Source organism: Trichoplax adhaerens, genomic scaffold (assembly GCF_000150275.1).
Source record: "Trichoplax adhaerens TRIADscaffold_4 genomic scaffold, whole genome shotgun sequence".
Lineage (NCBI taxonomy): Eukaryota > Metazoa > Placozoa > Uniplacotomia > Trichoplacea > Trichoplacidae > Trichoplax > Trichoplax adhaerens.
The window spans coordinates 1,219,478-1,239,804 of record NW_002060946.1 but is presented as its reverse complement, the minus strand read 5'-3'; the positions used below and the strand labels follow the sequence as shown (position 1 = coordinate 1,239,804).

The window sequence follows — 20,327 nt, the reverse complement described above, 5'->3', positions numbered from 1 at the left end:
GTCATTTAAATACCCAGTAGAAAGTAAAAAGAAAATAGATTTTTAGGTTGCTCTGAGATAGAGACAGTACTCAACTGGGGATAGTGGATCACCGTACTCCTCTTCATCGACGATACTCTAATAGACATTTCTAGTCGTCCTATCAACGAGAATCGAATCGTGGAATAATGAATACTTGCTGACGGATAAAATAAAACAAAAATGCAATGCGCAGTTTCTTCTTGCAAATCAGATGGGCGTGCAAATTATGATCGGGTTCATATCATGCATGCAATGAATACGACTCGGCATTTTGCTAATCTAACCAAATAGTCTGCAGTAGTTTCTATACTTCTCACTCGACTTGTTCCTACAGCCCATAAAATAATGCCAGGATGATGACCAAAATCTTTTCAACAACTTAACATCATTAATGATAAAAAAAAAGGTAAATACAACTCGTGCCAAGTCTACAATACAAAGCCTGATCAACAAGTTGTTACTTCAACCACAGTGAAAATACACCATCATCATGGCCTCATGGCCATAGCTGATGGAGGAACAGTGGCTACAGTCACATCAATACCAGTAGCCAAAAAAATACCATACCAAGTTGTAACAAAGAATGCAATGCACAGATTCGGTCCCATTCTAATTCTAGTAGCATAATATCTTCTCTCTTTCAGTAGCCCCTGATACCAGTAGGTATTAGGAATGAACTATATCGTTGACCGTGTCAACAAATTGTTTCGGTTAAAAGTGAAATCAAACTTATGCTAGTATTCGTTTAGAGCGTGCTGACTTGCAGGTTTTCTGCCTTTCTTCATGATTCCATGCATTTATTGATCGACCATCTCTACATACTTGGCGATAATAAAACATTTCACCTATGTATCCATATTGTATATTGTGCTATTCTAGTCTTGAACTAGCAGTCATACTATAAAAGGACAAATTGAATCATGGATTGTACTGTATACTGTATTAAATAGTCTTGATTTTCAATGCAATATTGATCAGTATTATGCTTTAATGATAATGGAAAATAACCCATAAATGGATAGCACGATCGTGATCTCGCTGTGTAGACAGTACTCGTTATATTATTTTTTTCTTTACAGGTTGTATGCAGAGATGACTGAAGAAATATTTGGCGATCAAAAAGTGGCCGTTTATAGCCTAGCTTTGACATTCTTTCAATTACTCTCCGCTGTAGTCTTGGCCTGGTTCGCAAACCGTTCCGTAAAATTGTCCGCTGATAAATGGATAATTATCTGGCTATTCTATGATGCCATTACCCATTTTACACTAGTAAGTTTGCAATAGCTAATCGTATTATTTCTGTACTTGCAATCAATATATGAAGTACAGAACGTTATTATTCAATATGCTATCATCCGCTCACTATACTTCTGTAGAAAAGCATTTCAATACCTGTTGACAATGCATACGCAGTATCAAAGTTATACTATTCTTTGCGGATTCATTCTATATCCACCTTAAGTTACTAACTTCCAAGATTATCCCTTTCAACTTTTATGCAGCATTTCACTTGTGGATGTTTTTTTAAAATACTATTCTGCAGCAATGATACAAATAAAATAAACAAAAATAGTTGGGATATTATAATTAATATTTTACATAATATCCTAGACAATTATACAATTTTTGATTAGGAAGCTTCTTACCTTTCCATGTCATTCCATGGCACAGTGGCCAAATCAGAAGGCTATATGGCTGAGTTATGTAAGTTGATAAATTATAGTTTTTTCGTTTTTACATAGATACACCTACGTACAAAAAATCGAGATGATCACGTTACCTTAACTCTTTCTAACTGTAAATTGAAAGTTGAGGTTAATCTATTTCTACCTGATTAATATCACGTAATTATAGCAGTGCAGATAATGCATATATCTATACAGCTTTGCTATACAATAATCGATGAAACTATTATAGCCAACGAGCTGCTACGAATATAATATATATAACATCCTTTAATAAAATATGTTTACAACCTCTTAGCCGTCAGGTCAAAAGTTGGTTGTTACAACATCACTCATTGTAATGGCAAAACTAATGCCGTACTGTTCAGTATTTTTAATTAGATATTAGCTAAAAGGACAGTTGTTTACGCAATCACTTCGATTGTCCTGTTAATCTTTGTTGGTAACAAGGAATAATTATATTTAAATTAGGGAAAGAATACGGAAAAGCTGATTCGAGGTGGATCCATTTCGACACCGGCTTGATATCACTTGAAATATTGACTGTAATGTTTTGTGGTCCTGTCTGCATTTGGCTCATTTACGCTATAGTGAACAACAAGCATTATAGGTGCAGCTCCAGAAATCTACATAAAAGTTATTACAAATCAATACCTGTAAAAAATAATTAATGCCAGTACCATCATTCTCCTGATATCCATAGGCATTTCTTGCAAATTACACTGTGTGTATGTGAACTCTATGGAGGTAGGATACCAGACATGATGATAAACATAGATAATAATGCCTCAATTTAAATTATATAACATTCTCAATCTGGAACTTTATATGAATCCTTTTGCTAATATTTCAAATAGGATGGATGACTTTCGCCCCTGAATGGATCACTGGAAGCCCATCACTGGATACCAGTAATGCATTATACTTATGGATATACTTGGTATTCTTCAATGGCTTGTGGGTAGTCATTCCTCTAGCTATGCTGTGGCAGTCATGGGAAGCCTTAAGGCCTCTTCAAGAGCTATCTACTAGTAAACGCAGAAAAAAGGCCAACTAAAGTATAGCTACTAATAGTTATATAATTCCCACGATTGAGTAATCGTCCGTAGTCGTTTCTAGCATAATCACAAGTAATCTACTCTATTTGATTCAAATAACTGCATGACCAATGTACTGTATCTCTAGTTTCAGATAATTAATTAGTTACAGATCTATTTAAAGCATTCATCGCAGTTTCTATCGTAAATACCTGTTCATATCACGTTTAATTATAGTATCCAAAAAATACATCCTTATCGCCGGTATGTTACAGATTTACACTATAAGCCATCGAATAACGATGAAAAATGCACGAATTTATCTAAATAAAGCTTAGCCTAATTATGCCATTATTTTGTGTTGTTTTTGTGTAACTGTACATATATACCCAGGGCAATAACCAGTATCCAACCTATGTCAGTAATAGCAATTGATAGTCTGCTTTCATTACTATAGCCACAATACTAATTGTTCTAGTATTGATATTAATGCAGTACTTGAGACAAAAACATTGTAAAAATACTCTTTGACTTCTCGCGTAAGTTAGGTTACAAATGTTTAATAAAAATTTTGATTTAGTTTCCAAATTGTAATAGCAGTTAGAGACATACATACAGTACAGTAAAGAGAGTAGCGATAACTTCACGTTGCTACCGTTGTTAAATATAGCCGCATATTTTGCTGTTTCAAAACAAAAATTATCACAGATCGATATAATCTTAGTGCTATAAAGACTGCTCAATACATTATATTATGGACAAGTTAATTTGAAAGGGAAAATGATGAAGCAAGCTTCAATTTTAACATATATACAAATTGCATTGTTTGCAATAAAAGCCACACTGTTGCTAATAATAGAATTCTTAATATTATAATCTCGTAACGTTTCAATCTTCTGCTACTTTCGTTGTTGCAAGTAGCATTGTAACCTAATTTAGTAAGTAAACAAAATAAGAAATGCATAACTATAACAGTTGTGTTGACTGTAAAAGACATTCAAGACATCCTCATGGAAGAATTTTGTGATAAAGTCTTTAATATATATAACATCTAACGATGTAATTACCTGATCTTGAGATGGACAGCCTATAATTTGTTGGTCTTCATCAGAATAATTTGAGGAAATCAGTTCTGATGCCTTCTTAAAAGTTTGTAATACATTCGCCTAATTATACGCCAAATATTAAATTTTAGCGATCCAGGAAATCATGATAGTTTAAATCACGTCGAACGATTCAATAAGAAAAACCTAAACTAATTCGTTATTACCTTAATTGGCTTAAATAGAATGTATTCGGTATCTTTGTTGGACAAATAAATAGACATACTCATTAAAATGCCGGTAACCTTTCTTTTTATACCTGTATACGTTTCATTAATAACTTCACGAACTTTTTCTAAAGGATTTCAGAAAGATATAACCATAAATTAACTGCTAAAACTGAGAACATAAAATTATAGTTTGTATTTGTAAATAACTTGCCAGGTTGCGCGAAAGGTTGTTTTGCCAGAAAAACCTTATTATTTTTAGAGTTGTTCTTGTCCATTGACAAAATCACTTCTGCCTATATTACCGCACAAATTTATTTTAAAATCAAAACGTAGCTCAGATATTTTCTTACATACGAACAGTGTTTAGAAATTGCAATACTTACCCTATCCATAAATGCTTTAATAGGAGCTACAAACAGATCTGTGACATGATTTATAAATAGTTGACAATATTCCTTTAAATTCTTATTCACATTTTCTTTAGAATCGACGTAACTTTCAGTGACATGCGGAATACCCTAGATAAAAACAATATGATTTTATAGATCATTTCCCTCCAAATCGAATTTTTAATCAATTTTATTTTAAAAAAAATTATCGTTATAGTTGAGCTTACATCCAGTAGTAACTTTAGAACAGTGTTATTACTATCCAACGTCAAACCTTTGCGACCCTTCAAGTACAAATCGTACGCAACATCTACAACAATTTTACACCAAGAAGCGATGTTAGTAGACATTAAAAAATATTTCAAGTATTAAAAAGTATTGTTAAACCTTTAATATGGCTAAAGTCAAGTGAAGTTTCTTTCACGGCAAATTCGACTTCAAATGGGGCTATTTGTTCTCGTAATATTAATATATGTTTAATAATAAATAGGTAGCCATCGGTTTTACTCTATTCAAAAAGAAAATAATTCTGCATTTTAATTCGTTGTTACTAACTCAGATGATATTGAAAATCTCAGCAACCTTTTTGCTTATAATCATTTGACTAGCTTTGATTAAAGATCGGATGCAGACAGAAATAGCTTCCTGGGATAGTCCTTCAAAGATATATTTCTAAATAAAAAAGTGAAAACTACATTTAAGCGATATCTTCGCAGAGGCTCACTAAATCATCCTACTTACATCAACACATCTGTATAATTTTGACAAGCATAGCAATGTGCGACGCACAGTTGGATACCACATAGCATATGAATCTGCGGTTGGAACTACTGGTAGCGGTTGCATTGGTCGGTTCATTGGGGTTGAAGATCCAAGCGGTATAGAAGTCATTTCAGGATCAGTAAAGCTATCATCTAATCCTTCTTTATCTTCAGGCGTTTGCTTTTGCTATTGTCAAAATACAATAATAGCCTTAGTAGCATCATGTGGTACTGCATGCATAATTTCATTACCCTAGCATAAAATTGTACTTAAATGATATTTACTTCCATGTCATGAATCATTTGCAATTTGTCAGGATAAGCTAAATCTCCTGGTGCTGGATTATATCTATCAATATCGTTTTGAATATATGCCTAATAAATAAAATAATTAGCAAGAGCGTCAATACAAGTCCAATCAAATACACCAATACTATATTAGTAATATACAACAGTAACAACAAACAATTTTACCTGTGCTCGATATACAAGCCTCTCTTGTACATCTTCGAGCATATTAGAAACAATTAAACCGAACGCTGCTAGCTCGTCACCTTGGAAATGGCATATCAGGAATGAGTTATCAAGTTTTGCAGTTAAAATGACAAGCTCATATTTCTAGTTTACCTTTAGGAATGATTTGATCTTCCAATAATTCAGTCTGCAAGTATCAATTTATCTCGTATCAGAAACTCTGTTTCAACGCAGTTCAATAAAATATGTAACTATTTCAGACATAGACGCCTTTAACAATATATCAATGGTGATTACCTTTAAGATTGAACAAAGTTCTGCGAGGGTTTCCAAGTGATTTATTTTGATAATAACAGGTCGCAAGGATGTGTATAAGCAATTCGAAAAGTATTCTAAAAGCTGACTATAATATGTGATAGAAAAGTGTAAACGAAGGGGCGATATATTACTCGTGTCAACACATTTACTAATTGCTTTTTTGGCTAACCTAATTTCATCGCTTCCCATACCATAGAAATTAAAATATAACTCGTATTCATCGTGGCAGACATGCAGCATAAATTTGCAGCCTGCTCGAACCTATTAGATGAAAACTTGGTTTTACTATGATAAACTTTTTCCAAAGCAACAAAGTATGTATCCATCATTGCAGTATACTTTCATCATCTACCTGGGCACAATGATCGCGAAGATGCTCTTGTAGAATAGTTTGAATCCATCTTTGAATATAGCCTGTCATAATTGCAATTCGTTGAGTTGTATAACACTGGCGGCAGTCTTGCAATAGCGCAAAATACCTATCAATAGATAATAAGGTTACATGGCGCATCCATAGAACAATTTTATATTTTTAGTCCTTACTCTTTGCTTTTATTTGCCCGTTGTTCCACTAGTTCAGTAACAACCTAATAACAAAGTATATTCAATTTAGGAATTATAAAATAACGATTACCAAACGTTGTGGATATCCAATAGAATTGCATACCTTCACTTTCGCTGAGCTCGTACGAAAGTTATTGTAATATTCAGTAAATACTCTTTCCGGAGGTATTACTCGATTAGTCTATAAAATTTGTTTTAATTTAAATTTTAAGTCGGTAGGTTTGTACATACTCGCATATAAGATACACTAGATCATGGTCTATAAATACGCTTATAGGTTGCACTAAAATTGAAACTAGAGTACACAGTACCTGTTTGAGAATTATCTGTGTGGTATTTTTGAACCTAGACACTACATAATGCTTTATCATATTTAATGACCTGAGTAAGCATTGACGAAATCGCAGAGTATAAATCTGTGATTCCTTATAGCTTGGCTAGAAAATAAAAGCAACACAAATTTATAAAATTAATAAAGGTACAGAAATAAATCAATAAATCTAATAGTACATAATCATCGATGGGTATTTACATAACTTACATTTAACTGTAGGAAACTAAGACATTCATCAAGTCTTGCAAGGATATTAGCAAACGCCTCAGATGTAACCGAGAGTGTTGGTAAACTTAATTTCTATCAGAGTAAGTAAAAAATGAATTCATTGCCCCATTCCTTAATATCGTCAATAGTTTACCAACTACAATGGAATTTGTTTTAATTATCATTTACATACCCGACTTAATTTTTCCAATTCGTTAAAGTAGGATAATTTGTTATTTATACTTTCAGCAACAGTCATCAGCTTTGTCTTAAAGTACACAAAATAATAGATACTTAATCTATTGACGAACATTACAAATTCTAAAACAGGCAGTATTGTGCAATGTACTACTAACATCAAAGTTATTTGCATGCTTTAGTTTCGAAGTACGATGTAAGAATATGGTAAAATATTTTTACTAACACAATGGTAAGCGTTATACACTAAAATACCTAGTAAATACCTTGAACAAATAAGCCGAAAAGATAAAATAGCGTGAATTAACTCACTTGCTCTGCTAGTAATTTTTCACAAGCAGCGTGCAATGTATTCGCTTTAGTGGAAACCGTAACATGCTGATCTTTTAATTCTTCCAAGTGATATAAAGCATTATCAATCTGTTCTTCGATGCTCGTACACAGCTGGTAATATTGATCAAGTTGATCGCTGTATGCTCTATCATTCAAATTACATATCATTCTATTTGATTTCATTTCTAAACCAATCCCGATAACATCACCTTTTACAGTAAAAGTGAAACTATAACACTGTAGGGTAACTTGTAAAGGGAATGATTACTATTTTCAAAGGTAATAATAGTTCATATTAAAAGAATTCTTTAAGAAGCTGTAAAACCTCCAATATTGTCATTGGTCAAGGTGCAGTCCAAGTTGATAACGTAACTAATGCGTCTATCTTTATATCTACGCAGGTGTTTTACCACTGCTGATAGCAACATTGTACTCGTCAGAGTAGCCGTAAATTAACAAGTACGAAGGCGGCTGTATACGCCACTTAGCTTGCAACTGACCTATATTCTTGTTCCTGTTCACTTTCCATCTGTAATTCAACATCTGCGAACCAAGAAAAGAACTAGAAAAAGGAATAAAGTGTTACAATGCATTGCTACATGTCGCCATTAATGATGACTCTGACATCCAGTTCTTGCTGCCATAGTGATGATTGACGAATTTAAAGAAAGCAACGACAGCGCTGTAATATCATTATAGATAAGAGAGAGTACGATGGAATGATTTAAGTGTTTCTATTCGTTCCAATTTAGTCAGATTAATACCTGTTGTGCTGTTTCGACAGGTTGTTTCATGCCATGATTTTCAAACGATTCTGGCATATTAGGCGATCGTGGAGAAGCGGGTATAGAACTGATCGACTTTGCTTGATCTTTTTCATCCTTGATTTCCGCTTTCATCGTCGTCTATATATCATAAATAAAACATTCTATGTAATCCACAAAGACAAATTATACTACACTACCTAATATGCATCGTAAAAGCTATAACACTGCGTCAAAACACAATTATCAATCGTTCTATGCTAAAATAAGATCGCTTCCTTCCAGCCATTGCATGGCCATCCTTGACTGATAATGCTAATCCTAGACCTACCTGAGTAACATCAGATGGCATAGGTAAATGTCTGGATAGCAAAGCCAACTGGTGAATACTATCGATTTGGCTCTCGCTTAGAGGAGCAATACATTCATTCTTGCTATTCCATAAGGACAATTGATCCATTTGGCTCTTATTGCCCTGCTTGGAACGAACAGAAGACAACGCCGCCATGTTCACTTTGGCAGATTTTGCAGGCGTTTTGGCTGATTTGGCATCAGTGGCTTTGTTTTGGGCTTATGATGACGTTTGATACTGCAGTTCAGTCAGTAAGTGTACAGTACTTTTTAGGGCGACTAGCTACAGTGCATTAGCCAATATGGGTAGCAACTGTACTGTACTGTACGTCAATTGGATCTAGCTTTCTACTGAATACAGTATGGCATCATGTTTGCGTACTGCTATTCAAAGTTTTCTAGTACTGTAGTTTACAGTACGGGCTGTAAACTACTGTACTGTACAGTACAGTATGTGTAGTACAGTACAGTACAGTACAGTACTGTACCGTACAGTGTACAGTACACCGGTATGCCTCTTGTACTGTACACTGTACACTGTACACTGTGCATGGAGTGTGCAATACTGTACACTACAGTACTACAGTACTAAGTACTCCGACATGCATCTTGTACTGTACAGTACATTGTACTGTGTTGTACAGTACACTGTGCATACAGTACAGGTAGAGCGTGCAATACAGTACAGTACTGTACACTGTGCATAGAGTGTGCAATACTGTACTGTACGGTACTACAGTATAATGGCACAGTACTATGTCGTGTATGCAGCCCAAAACATGAATACCGGAAAGTGTACAATCGATGCTCACTTAGTATGAAAATCTTCCATCATTTCGTACAGTAGTCAAGCGTGTGAAAGACAACCCGACGATCGGCTCTGCACGCAACTCAGCTCCTTCCTCCTATAATACAAGACTACAAATCTTCAATTAATCAATAACAATATCCACTAGCTTTAATAACATCTCAATAGGAAATTACATGAGCCAAGGAATCACAGGCAATCATTTCTTGTACAGTGTATATTCATTGAACAACTGGCGGTGTGTAGAGTACATGAGAGTATACCCTTAGGAGAAGTCTCGATAGTGTTCAAGCGACGATGATGATCAATGGTTTAACAACGGTTACTGCAATCTCGAGGGGCTTGCCTAGACTCTGCATCAGGTACGTAGACGCCTTGAGAATAAATGATCAATTCTATTATTGATCGTTAAGTGCATATCTTATATGCTATCAGCGCTAAATCTTGACCTTGCATTACAAATTAACTCACTAAATACTAGAGCGCCAATGCCATGCAAATGACTATAAATTAGCAATGACGATCAAGTGCAATTTGTGTTCATTACAGTACCTATGCAGTAATTCTATTAATCAAGTAGTGAGACTGGGATATTTTTCTGCAGAAGTAAGAGAAATAATAATGATACAAGACTTGTATTAGCAGCATCAGAAGGAACTACTTTCATGTACTGTATATAGAGAGAGATATCTGATTCATTCTACTGTACATTCTGGATTATTATCATTACTTTAGGCTGTCACGGACGCTATGATTAGTTTATCAACACCACCTGTAATTCCTATTACTGCTGAGATTAGTGCTCATAATAAACGCAGTGGTCAAATAGATGCTGCATATTCAACATTTAAGACCAATAATTAATAATGGATTTCTCCTAAGTATACTACATTGTGGATAGCATGATATCGCCAGTTTTATGTATGTTTGCGATCCGATTCCTTGTAGCAAATAATAAAAATAAGTTGAACATTATTGTTTGAATCTCCAATAACGAATCGATTATATGTTAATAATGAATGAAGTAATAGTCACTAAATAAGTTCTATTTAATTCTATTTAGAAATATCTCTACGCACAATCCCTTCCGATTGGACGCTGTCCGCCATCAGTTTAGACCGGGACAATTAAGACGTAGCACACATGACAATGCTGACAAATTTACGGACCGTTATATGCATGAGAAGAACCGGAATGCAAGCTTTCGTAACTTAGTAACGAAACCGTTCATATTCAGTGTTGCTGTAAGCTTGCGTGGCTGCAATATTTAATTATGTGATATTACTATATTACCCTTCATAAAAGTGTAACAACTACATTTAATATTATATTTGAAAGGTATGTGCCGTAAGCTTTACAGGTGCTATCATTGCCGAATATGAGAAAATGAGATCATTGGGTATCATGGGGCTAAGCAGGATACGGGGCCCTTTTAAAGATTTCTTTCAGGATTTTACACGATACAAAAATGGCGAATTCAGGAGAAAGGTAGGACTACAAAACGTACTTCACTTTTGGAAATACATCTGTACTAATCAACGCTATCGATATCGTATAATCAATCAACAAACTTATATTCCTTTCAAATTATGTTAGCTGTATGCATCATAGAATAAATAATTATAATTGTCATTACTGTATAAGCTAATCAATGGAGTCTCTACACATTTTCGCAGCTCAATCGATGGTGGAATTCCTTACCGGATAGTCGCAAAGTTGCTACAAGTTAGAGCCAAATAAATTACTTGCATATTTAAATTATAAAATTCGAAAAGAATTAATATGGTTGCAAATAGACAATTGATGGTTGAAAACTCAATTATTGCTGCATCTTTAGAAATGTGCATTTTATCAATAACTTAGCCTTAATAGCTAATTCTAACTAAGCCTTAATTGAACTTTCTTATCACTCAGCCATCATAGCTATTAATGCTGGAGTGTTTGCATTGTGGAAGATCCCTAAGCTGTTTCCATTTATGGTACGATGGTTCACAAACAACCCTGCTAGTGGTAAAGTATTTATGAATTTACTAATCTCATTTATAGCGATAACTATCTCTTTATTATTACTTACAAAATGAATTAACATTGAAAGCTAATATCTTTACTTATCGTAAATATAGGCAGATCTATAACCCTATTAACAAGCACCTTCAGCCATTTCGATTGGTGGCACCTTGGCATGAATATGTTTGTTTTATGGAATTTTGCACCTTTAGCATGCGGTACTACTATTTGATGGGAGTTATACACATACTTTACTAGCATTTAATAATTTTATCAAGTATCTCATTCAGTCTTCAAAGTGAATAAGCAATTCAGTACACATTCTTACTTTGATAATAACTGTTCTCAATTTTGACTCAATTCACTAGATATACTTGGTAAAGAGCAATTTTTCGCTACGTACATATCAGCTGGTAATGTAGATGAGTTCTGAACAACCTAGAAACTTAAAAGAATATTGATAATTTTAAGAGTTGAAGAATATGCTATCATGCTAAATATCCCTTTAACTTTGTAAACAATTACAATACACGTGTAACAGTGTATCTGACTCTGTTTTAATAGGCGTGTTTGCCTCACTTGGCCAAAACTTATATCATCTAGCAATTAGAAGCACTCGGGTGTTTGGACTTGGAGCGGTAAGTAAATCTGAATAGTGTCATAAATTATGTAGTATAAAGTACCACGTAAAAATATTGAACGGTTGGATTTCTTTTAGTCTGGTGCATTAATGGGAACATTAGCAGTAATATGTTTGAAAAGACCTGATACTCAACTATCTATAATATTTCTTCCATTTTTCTCTTTCCCAATTACTCACGTAAGAACTTTCAAATGCCCTATGTTATCCATTGCTGCATTATTACAAATATACTTAGGATCACTTTTTACTATTAGGGAATGCTAGCGATAATGGCCATTGATGTATTAGGACTACTATTTAGGTGGAGATTTTTGAGTCATTCTGCACATCTAAGTGGAGCACTATTTGGAGGGTTAGTCAGACACAATAAAAAAGCATTACCTGGGTTTTCATAACTTTAGAAATTTTAAGCTTTATGCTATCATAACAAACCTAGAGCGTATATACTATATGGTCAGGAATATCTTTGGCAGAAACGCACTGCGGTGGCAAGTGAATGGCATAAACTGAGGGAAAAATTTCGTTAATATTACCGAAATGAAGTATCAACTTACCTCCATAAAGAAACTTTTAAATACAGGTCTATTACATGTTAATTAATATGCAACTACTCTCCAATTGATCCTGTACATAACCACTCCTACATTATTTAACGTTAATTGCTATCTGATATCATTTTATATAATTGTCAAATTAAAATCATTTTAGCGAATTGGCTGTAATAGTAATCTAAAACCCTGCAATCACTATTATCATTCGCATTTGATATTCTAATTGACGCTAAGCAGGAAACTACTCCACCTCAAATTATCGCGAATGCTACGATCGCTTTGAAAACACTATAATTTTGAAGATTAATCAATATCAATCTTTTCAACGTATTTACTTATGTTTAAATTGTACTGGAGTCAACACTCTGTAACGATATTGCTGTAATCGCATAGAGTTGAAAGTCCTGTAAATTAATTTTATCTTCATACTGCAATCTTGTAAATACAGGTGTACTCGCATTCAGCTTTAAGCAAAATTAAAACTAGTCATTTGCAAAACGATACCATCTTTATCAATCTTTTCAATTTCTGTAAAGTTTATTGAAAACAGTCATTTTTTGTACATTATGAGACACAAAGAATAAAGACAAATGTAGCTAACTAATATATCACAAGCGCTCAGAACTTTTATGAGTCGTGAAGGCATTGTCAATTTTTTTCTAAATACATAATAATCGCAATATAACAGGATACGTACATGAGAAATGAAGAAGTCGAGATATAATGTCGATGGTACACAATCAGGTCGATTAAACGGAATTCAAGTAAGTATGTTTGTCTTACTTGAAAGTATCAAATATGATATTTAGAATTTAATACATCAAGGTATTTGTATTCAAATGGATATACCGTATGTCGATGGGTAATAAGTGCAGTATCCATTGCGAAAAAATCCCGATGTAAAGCCTCCACAGTAATCCAAGCGGTATACGTAGTATTGTACGCAAGAAGATTTAACTATATCTATTGGCCGCTCACCTTTTTGGTCGTTGACTTAATCCATATAGAGAGTTCAGAACAACAATACGTCATTACAAAATACTCTTCTGCTTTATGTTAAACGATAACTTAGGGCGGGCTTGCTTGCTTTTATTAAGGATTAACTCCTGCTCTAATTTTTCTAATCGTTTCTTTTCTTTACTTATATTTACTTTTTGTTGATTAAGATGTCTTTGCTGCTCTAAAAGAGCAAGGCGTTCTTCCGCCTAAAATACCACAATGATAATATACATTTTATCGTTATTCATTTCAGGTAATTTAAATTTAGGTTAACATACATACTAAAGCCTATTTACCAGTTTTGCTTGAGCTTCTTCCAATACTTTTTTCTCTCCTTCTACTGCTTGTTTCTCTTCCTGGAGTTTGTCACGCTCTGTTGCCTACAGTAGCACAATAGCATACAATATGTAAGTATGTGCACTACTATTTATCAACATACCACCTTACTGAAGTTCAGAACGTCGGCAAATTGAGTTCAGGCTCAAGTGTGACGTGTGTGCTATCGCCAATACAACACAAAAGTTTTACGATTACATGAACTTACATTCTACTACCTGTAAATACTTTGAAAAATTTAAATACCAACCAACTCATAATTCCGCTAACTTCAGTGAGATTATAAATGTATGATAGAATGATTATCAAGTTGGATAACTGTAGCGAGCAATAGTATCGATGTTGGTCTCACCAAATCTTTATTATTTAATATATAAGTATAGAGTACAACGTACATGATAGAAAATTGTACAGTAAAACCTGTCTTGATATTTCACAATGAAAATGGTTCTAATATGACTGCAATCACTTTTGTGCAGACAATAGTAACAATGAAATTTTCTTCCAACTAATGGTGAATGGAGAGGGTTGTGCTTTGGCTAATCTGAGTCCGATCAGCTCTTGATGTTATCTAAACTTTATCGAAATTGATTAAAATAAAAATACTAGATGCAAGGATCTGTAAATACGGTAATCAATAAAGAGTTAATTATCGCATATCTTCAATCACCCTATAATAACAAATTGCTCTTCTCCTTCATACGAATTGTTGTAGTTAAGATTGGGACTACACATTATAACCAAAAATATTTAACAGCTATAAACATGGTATCGTATGACCTCTTTCATTTGTAGTTCAGATACAGCAAGCTCGTATTTCCTATCATATTCTTCTTGAAGTTTTTTCTCCATTAATAACTTGGCTTCAGCAACACGGCGCATCACTTCCATTTCGACATTCCCTTTGATTTAATTAAATGGATAAATTTTTATTTTACTAACAACGTACTGACGACTAACCATTTGATTCTTAATAGTATCGTAATATCCTTAGCATTACTACAATTCTATGTAATTAACGATACAGGTAATTGTTAAGGTTACTTCTATATAGAATGACTTTTGAATACCTTCAAAGCGTATTACATACTACAATGTTAAGAAAAATTTTTGAACATTACGAAGTGTTATGTCTTCCTCTATGCAAAAATTGGTAAACCGTAAAGATCCTTCTAGGTTGTAGGGCATCATAATTTTTTTAACATACATAAATAGTCGATTGCACGTGATTTGATAACCTTAAGGTAAGACAAACTATGCCATGATAATTGAATCAATTAAGCAATATCTTGTTACTGCATGATGATCAAGCAAATATCTACTACAATATGAACAAACGTACCTTCTATTTCAGCCCGGCTGAGTCTACATTGCAAGAAGGAAATCAAATAGGAGACAGTTAGTAGAGTAGAATGTATTACAAATAAGCATCCATTAATTTACGGTCCTACGTTGTCCATAACTCGAACACATAAGCTAACATGAATTTCATCGATATTATAATTTCGTATCCATTAAGCATTATCAACATCGTATATAGAAAATGTTGCACTATCAATAACATTGGCATTGAATCTATGTAAGTATATGCATCTTTATCGCAAATTTATTTAGCAAGATAGACCGTGTTACACCTGATCTCCCATCTTCAATCACTTCATATGGTAAGATGATGCATTAAAAGGCACATTTAACTAATGGTAAAGATTGTTTTTACACTACTTTCGGTACACTATTAGCAACTTTTCCTGAATATTGAACCGAAAAGAAGAGAAAATGGACTTTCCCAGAAATTGAGTAGTACAGGAAAGGCCTTTACAAAAACAACGGACTACCCCGGAGATCAACACTAAGGGATAAACCCTCCTTAAAAAGTTCTTAATGTTCAAATACATACTGCACAATCTACTCGTATACGCGTATAGACGCTCTTGAAAAACTTGCAAAGTCCCTAGCTCAATTATATTATCTACCACTATTGAAAAAAATGGATAAAATAGTAAAATGAAAGATGAAAAGCTTCTCTCCTATACCCCTCCCTTTAGTATTATAGTAGATTCGATTATTAATTAACCAAAAGAGTCAAGGCATCTTTATCATATTTTGCGTACAATGCAAGCGGTTATCGCATTTAAGATTGATCGGTAATCGGATAAGTTAATATACCATTGACGTATCAGTTAATTATAAACGTACATATGACCACTATCGCATAAGATGATTTGCGAACTTATTTTAGTTCTTTCAAGATCTGGTAATTTACCATGCGACGCTGTATGGAATTGTTTAATTCTGTATCCAAATAGAATGAACCTAAGTTATCGTTAATCTAGAGTATATTTATAGGATTTAGGGTTAGAGCGTTGATTTGATTTTGCGATTGAGTGATAATCCAACCGAAGTAGTTGTAAAATATTGAACTGCATCTACCGTACTGTCTACTTGCCCAGTTTATAATCCTAGTATTGTATCGTTTACCGAAGAATAAAAGATAAATCTATGACTAGACTAGACTAGGCACGTCTGATTATCATTCTTAAATACTATCGTTCATTGTCATTAGTCAGTAATGTGCAATATTGAAATGATGACGTCCGAATACCCTAGAATTATGGGCTACGTCGTCGCTTGCTCAACGTATCTTGGATGAAAAGGAAGACTGTTCCGATTGACTTGATCCAGTGATTTCAAAAAATAAGTTGTTAACCGCCGAAGCAATGATACTTACGTCTTTCTATCATCGTCTTTATTAGTTATATCACGACGATTGATATCACGTCCAAAGATATCTCGACTTTTGGAACGGCTCCTACTTTCCTCTTTATTATGCTTATTACTGCGTCCACGAGAAGACGAAGGTGTCCGACTACGGCTTCTCCGCTTATCGCGGTAATATCTATCCCGATAATGATTACGACGAGCAGGACTATGACTTCGACTTCGACTACGATAACTGGAATTACCGGGTCTTGGCATTGTGACTCTCGATAATAGTGGTGATAATTTTCACCGACGTCGACGACTTGAACAACAGAAAAAAAGTTGCTTGTGGTGCCTAGTGTCGTTCAGCACAAATAACTTTTTACTATGCTGGATAATGACTGTCCTCCTCCTGTAGATAATGGTGTAAACATAAAAGTAACATGTTAATTTGGTAGATATTTACTGCATCCGAGGTTAAAATTGATCGATTAAAAAAGCGAATCAGATTGTAATTGTAGTCTTTAAACAGTGCTGTCTCTCTCTCTCTCTACACACACAACTGGCTGACTTTGTGTATTAATACACTAACAATCTCTATCGATGTACCTACGTACAATATCAACCTTGTTTAAATAGCATATTACTTAGGCTGGTTTTTTGTCATTTAAAATATTTTTCCTGTAAAGCATATAATAGTTATAGGGTGAATTAAAGATGAATCCAATTCAAAGTCTGATGTGTGGATTATTGTCAATTTATGAAAACTTACCAATAGCAAATGCAGTTTATCAATGGCGGTTGATGGAAGAAATGGCCACAAGGGGGTACGCGGCAAAAGCGCTCTGCCACTCGTTACGCTATAGCAGTCAATCTTGGTAAGGGGTCACTTTTATACGCGATTGTAGCGTGCTGCCTCATACTGTCATTATGTTGTACTGTACTGTACACTGTACAGTACGGTTAGTCTGTACCACAACTTGGAAGCAATTTCTCATACTGTACAACTTGATCCAAGTCGCTACGTACAGTACCTCAATGACCACTACAGTACTGTACACTGTCGCTTTTACAGTACAGTACTGTACTGTACGCGATTGTACTGTACTGGGCTGCTTCATACTGTACTGTACTGTAATTACGCGATTGTAGCGTGCTGCCTCATAGTGTCATTACAGTACTGTACAGTACCTCAATGACCTCTACAGTACAGTACAATGTCCTTCTTTGATACTGTACTGTACTGTACAGTACATTGTCGCTTTTACAGTACAGTACTGTACTGTACTGTACGCGATTGTACTGTACTGTACTGGGCTGCATCATACTGTACTGTACTGTACAGTGTACAGTACTGTACAACCACTTGGAAGCAATCTCTCATACTGTACAGTACTCTGTACAGTACAGTACAGTACTGTACGTACAATATCCTTCTCTGATACTGTACAGTACTGTACTCTAGTAGACTCTACTCTACTCGACACCACTCTAAAATGAATGCCGTAAACATAGCCTGACATCAGGTGAGAAGTGGAGATCTGCCGAGATCAAGAACAAGCCTGGTAGTCTGCTAGAAAGATACACAAGGTTTTCTCTCTTTTTAGTAGTCCCTAGCAGCATAATCGTAATCCTCTGTCAAGAATTCATCAAGAGTGCTATGCAATGCAGTGGAGTGTAAATTGCTATCAAAGAATAATATCACTTTACTGAAGTAATGAGTCAATCAGCACCGGGAATATTTTAGTCAAAAGAATTGAGTAAAAAGATCAGTAAAACAATTTTACACAAGACTACTTTGCATGAAAGCGGGAATAGTTTAGTAATAAGAATTGAGTAAAAGTTCAGTAAAACAATTTTAGAAAAGACTACTTTGCATGAAAGTACATTATCAAACAGCATTATGATTTTGCTTTTGCAATGTTTGCGCTCAGGATAAATAAGAGCAGCTTCTTACTTGTGGAAAACTGAAATTGTAGCGACTTCACAAGTACACAATATAATACCGTATAGTCTACGCAGTAGCTCATACAGCTCATACGTGTACCCTGTGCAGTGTGTTGTATGCCTAATACCAGAGACTACTCAAGAAAAATTGGTACTTTCTTGCTGTAAAAGCCCCCTTAGAGTAGGACTACTGAAATACCATTGGTACTTTCTTACTGTAAAAGCCCCCTTGGAGTAGGACTACTGAAATACCATTTTAGTAGTCCGTGATAGTCATTCTCATACCAACCCACCCTTATTCAAAACTCTTTTCAACCCCTCAACGGCGGATTACTGTACAGACCAGACAGGCGGACTTTCCTTACCAAATGATTAGCATAAATCTTCCATGGCTGTTTTTTAAATCACTGGTACTAATTTAAATAGCGTCTACGATCTTATGTAACTGCTTTCAAGCAGAAATTTATAACAGATAATAAGATTCAATGTAATATTACTTAATTTAGAAAACATCAGTCATTTCAAAATGGACCGTCTGCATACGCAAGTACTGCCATAACGAACAGTTGGTCTCAATATTTTATCATAAATTTATCCGACTACAGTACTGTACTGTACTGTACAGAAACCTCTTTTAACTACTGTACTGTGTACTGTACTTGAGCTGAAAAAATTGGACTACCGGACGTGTACTGTACTGTACCGTACTGTACTGCACACTGCAGTGCACCGCATCGATTTTCTTTTCGCACAAAGTTTTAACCTAAAGTAATGCAATGTAGTCGAGGGAAATGGGTTGCTAAGGTAACCGTGCGTAATTTGTCGCTTTAAAGCTCTTCATTAAGATTGCATTTTAAAAGCAGATACATGGATACTACCCTACGTTATATTGTATGACAAATTGATATTCAATATATACAACCGCCTACAGTATATAACGTACGGCACACAAACATTCGTTTATTACAGGTCATAGCCGTCATACAACAAATCAAATTGTCCTTGCTACAAACATTGCCAAAGCAAAGCTTACAAATTTAAATTTAGAGTATTATAATAACATTACCGCGGACAGTGGGCCGCGAACACTTTTTACTACAGTTGAACAAGTATTCATATAGGAAATAGCCAATATGGATACAGAAGTAAAAGCGGATACTCACGACACATTAAATGGTTCAACTCCTGTAAAGCAAGACAGTAAAGAAGAATCGCTACATGCAGACACTCCTAAGGAAAATGGATTATTACATGATACATCTAGTAATATGGACGATACACTACAGCAGAGTAATCACCTTAATGGCAGTTCAATGGACGAAGGAAATATAGAATCTGCCCCTGCTATCGATTTGGTAATCATTTTCTATATTTACCAATTCTACGATAAAGCAATTTTTTATTATTTGATAATGTAAAGTACTGTTCTGGTAAAAGTCAGAAGTGATAGCCTATCTAAAGGAGTCTATTACCAAACACAGCCATTTAGATTAGCTATCTACTGCCACTTTTAATCGTAACTATTGGTCAATGTAATATAATTAATGTAAAGTACCCATAATTTAAAATATGCAATAATGTTTCGAAAACGCAAATATTTTATTTTGTTGCCCGTTAAGAATCTTAA

At 34.5% G+C, this 20,327-nt stretch overlaps 4 protein-coding genes across 4 annotated transcripts; 2 read left to right on the top strand and 2 right to left on the bottom strand.

The window, feature by feature from the left end:
* Positions 1-1,113: 1,113 nt before the first annotated feature.
* TRIADDRAFT_24579 (uncharacterized protein) lies at positions 1,114-2,763 on the top strand (the record flags this gene model as incomplete). Its single annotated transcript, XM_002111794.1, has 5 exons — positions 1,114-1,290; positions 1,656-1,725; positions 2,178-2,316; positions 2,410-2,453; positions 2,564-2,763. The coding sequence occupies 5 exons, from the start codon at positions 1,114-1,116 to the stop codon at positions 2,761-2,763; spliced, it is 630 nt and encodes a 209-aa protein (XP_002111830.1).
* A 915-nt stretch (positions 2,764-3,678) lies between these two features.
* On the bottom strand, positions 3,679-8,818 carry TRIADDRAFT_24447 (uncharacterized protein; the record flags this gene model as incomplete). The annotated part of the gene is made up of 24 exons (XM_002111315.1): positions 3,679-3,909; positions 4,014-4,141; positions 4,178-4,179; positions 4,224-4,305; positions 4,396-4,534; positions 4,633-4,715; positions 4,793-4,913; positions 4,988-5,077; positions 5,147-5,353; positions 5,452-5,541; positions 5,641-5,720; positions 5,794-5,827; positions 5,938-6,043; positions 6,128-6,219; positions 6,311-6,437; positions 6,502-6,545; positions 6,626-6,703; positions 6,750-6,959; positions 7,064-7,156; positions 7,257-7,331; positions 7,574-7,739; positions 8,095-8,156; positions 8,359-8,486; positions 8,686-8,818. 24 exons carry the CDS (start codon positions 8,816-8,818, stop codon positions 3,679-3,681), a joined length of 2,601 nt encoding a protein of 866 aa, XP_002111351.1.
* Positions 8,819-9,814: 996 nt separating this feature from the next.
* Positions 9,815-13,188, top strand: TRIADDRAFT_55255 (uncharacterized protein; the record flags this gene model as incomplete). Its single annotated transcript, XM_002111793.1, has 11 exons — positions 9,815-9,879; positions 10,581-10,761; positions 10,856-11,005; positions 11,194-11,242; positions 11,432-11,527; positions 11,641-11,742; positions 11,893-11,937; positions 12,089-12,162; positions 12,243-12,344; positions 12,422-12,519; positions 13,167-13,188. The coding sequence occupies 11 exons, from the start codon at positions 9,815-9,817 to the stop codon at positions 13,186-13,188; spliced, it is 984 nt and encodes a 327-aa protein (XP_002111829.1).
* Positions 13,189-13,749: 561 nt separating this feature from the next.
* TRIADDRAFT_55254 (uncharacterized protein) lies at positions 13,750-17,029 on the bottom strand (the record flags this gene model as incomplete). The annotated part of the gene is made up of 6 exons (XM_002111314.1): positions 13,750-13,923; positions 14,014-14,097; positions 14,834-14,955; positions 15,396-15,418; positions 16,250-16,345; positions 16,782-17,029. 6 exons carry the CDS (start codon positions 17,027-17,029, stop codon positions 13,750-13,752), a joined length of 747 nt encoding a protein of 248 aa, XP_002111350.1.
* Between the last annotated feature and the right edge of the window lie 3,298 nt (positions 17,030-20,327).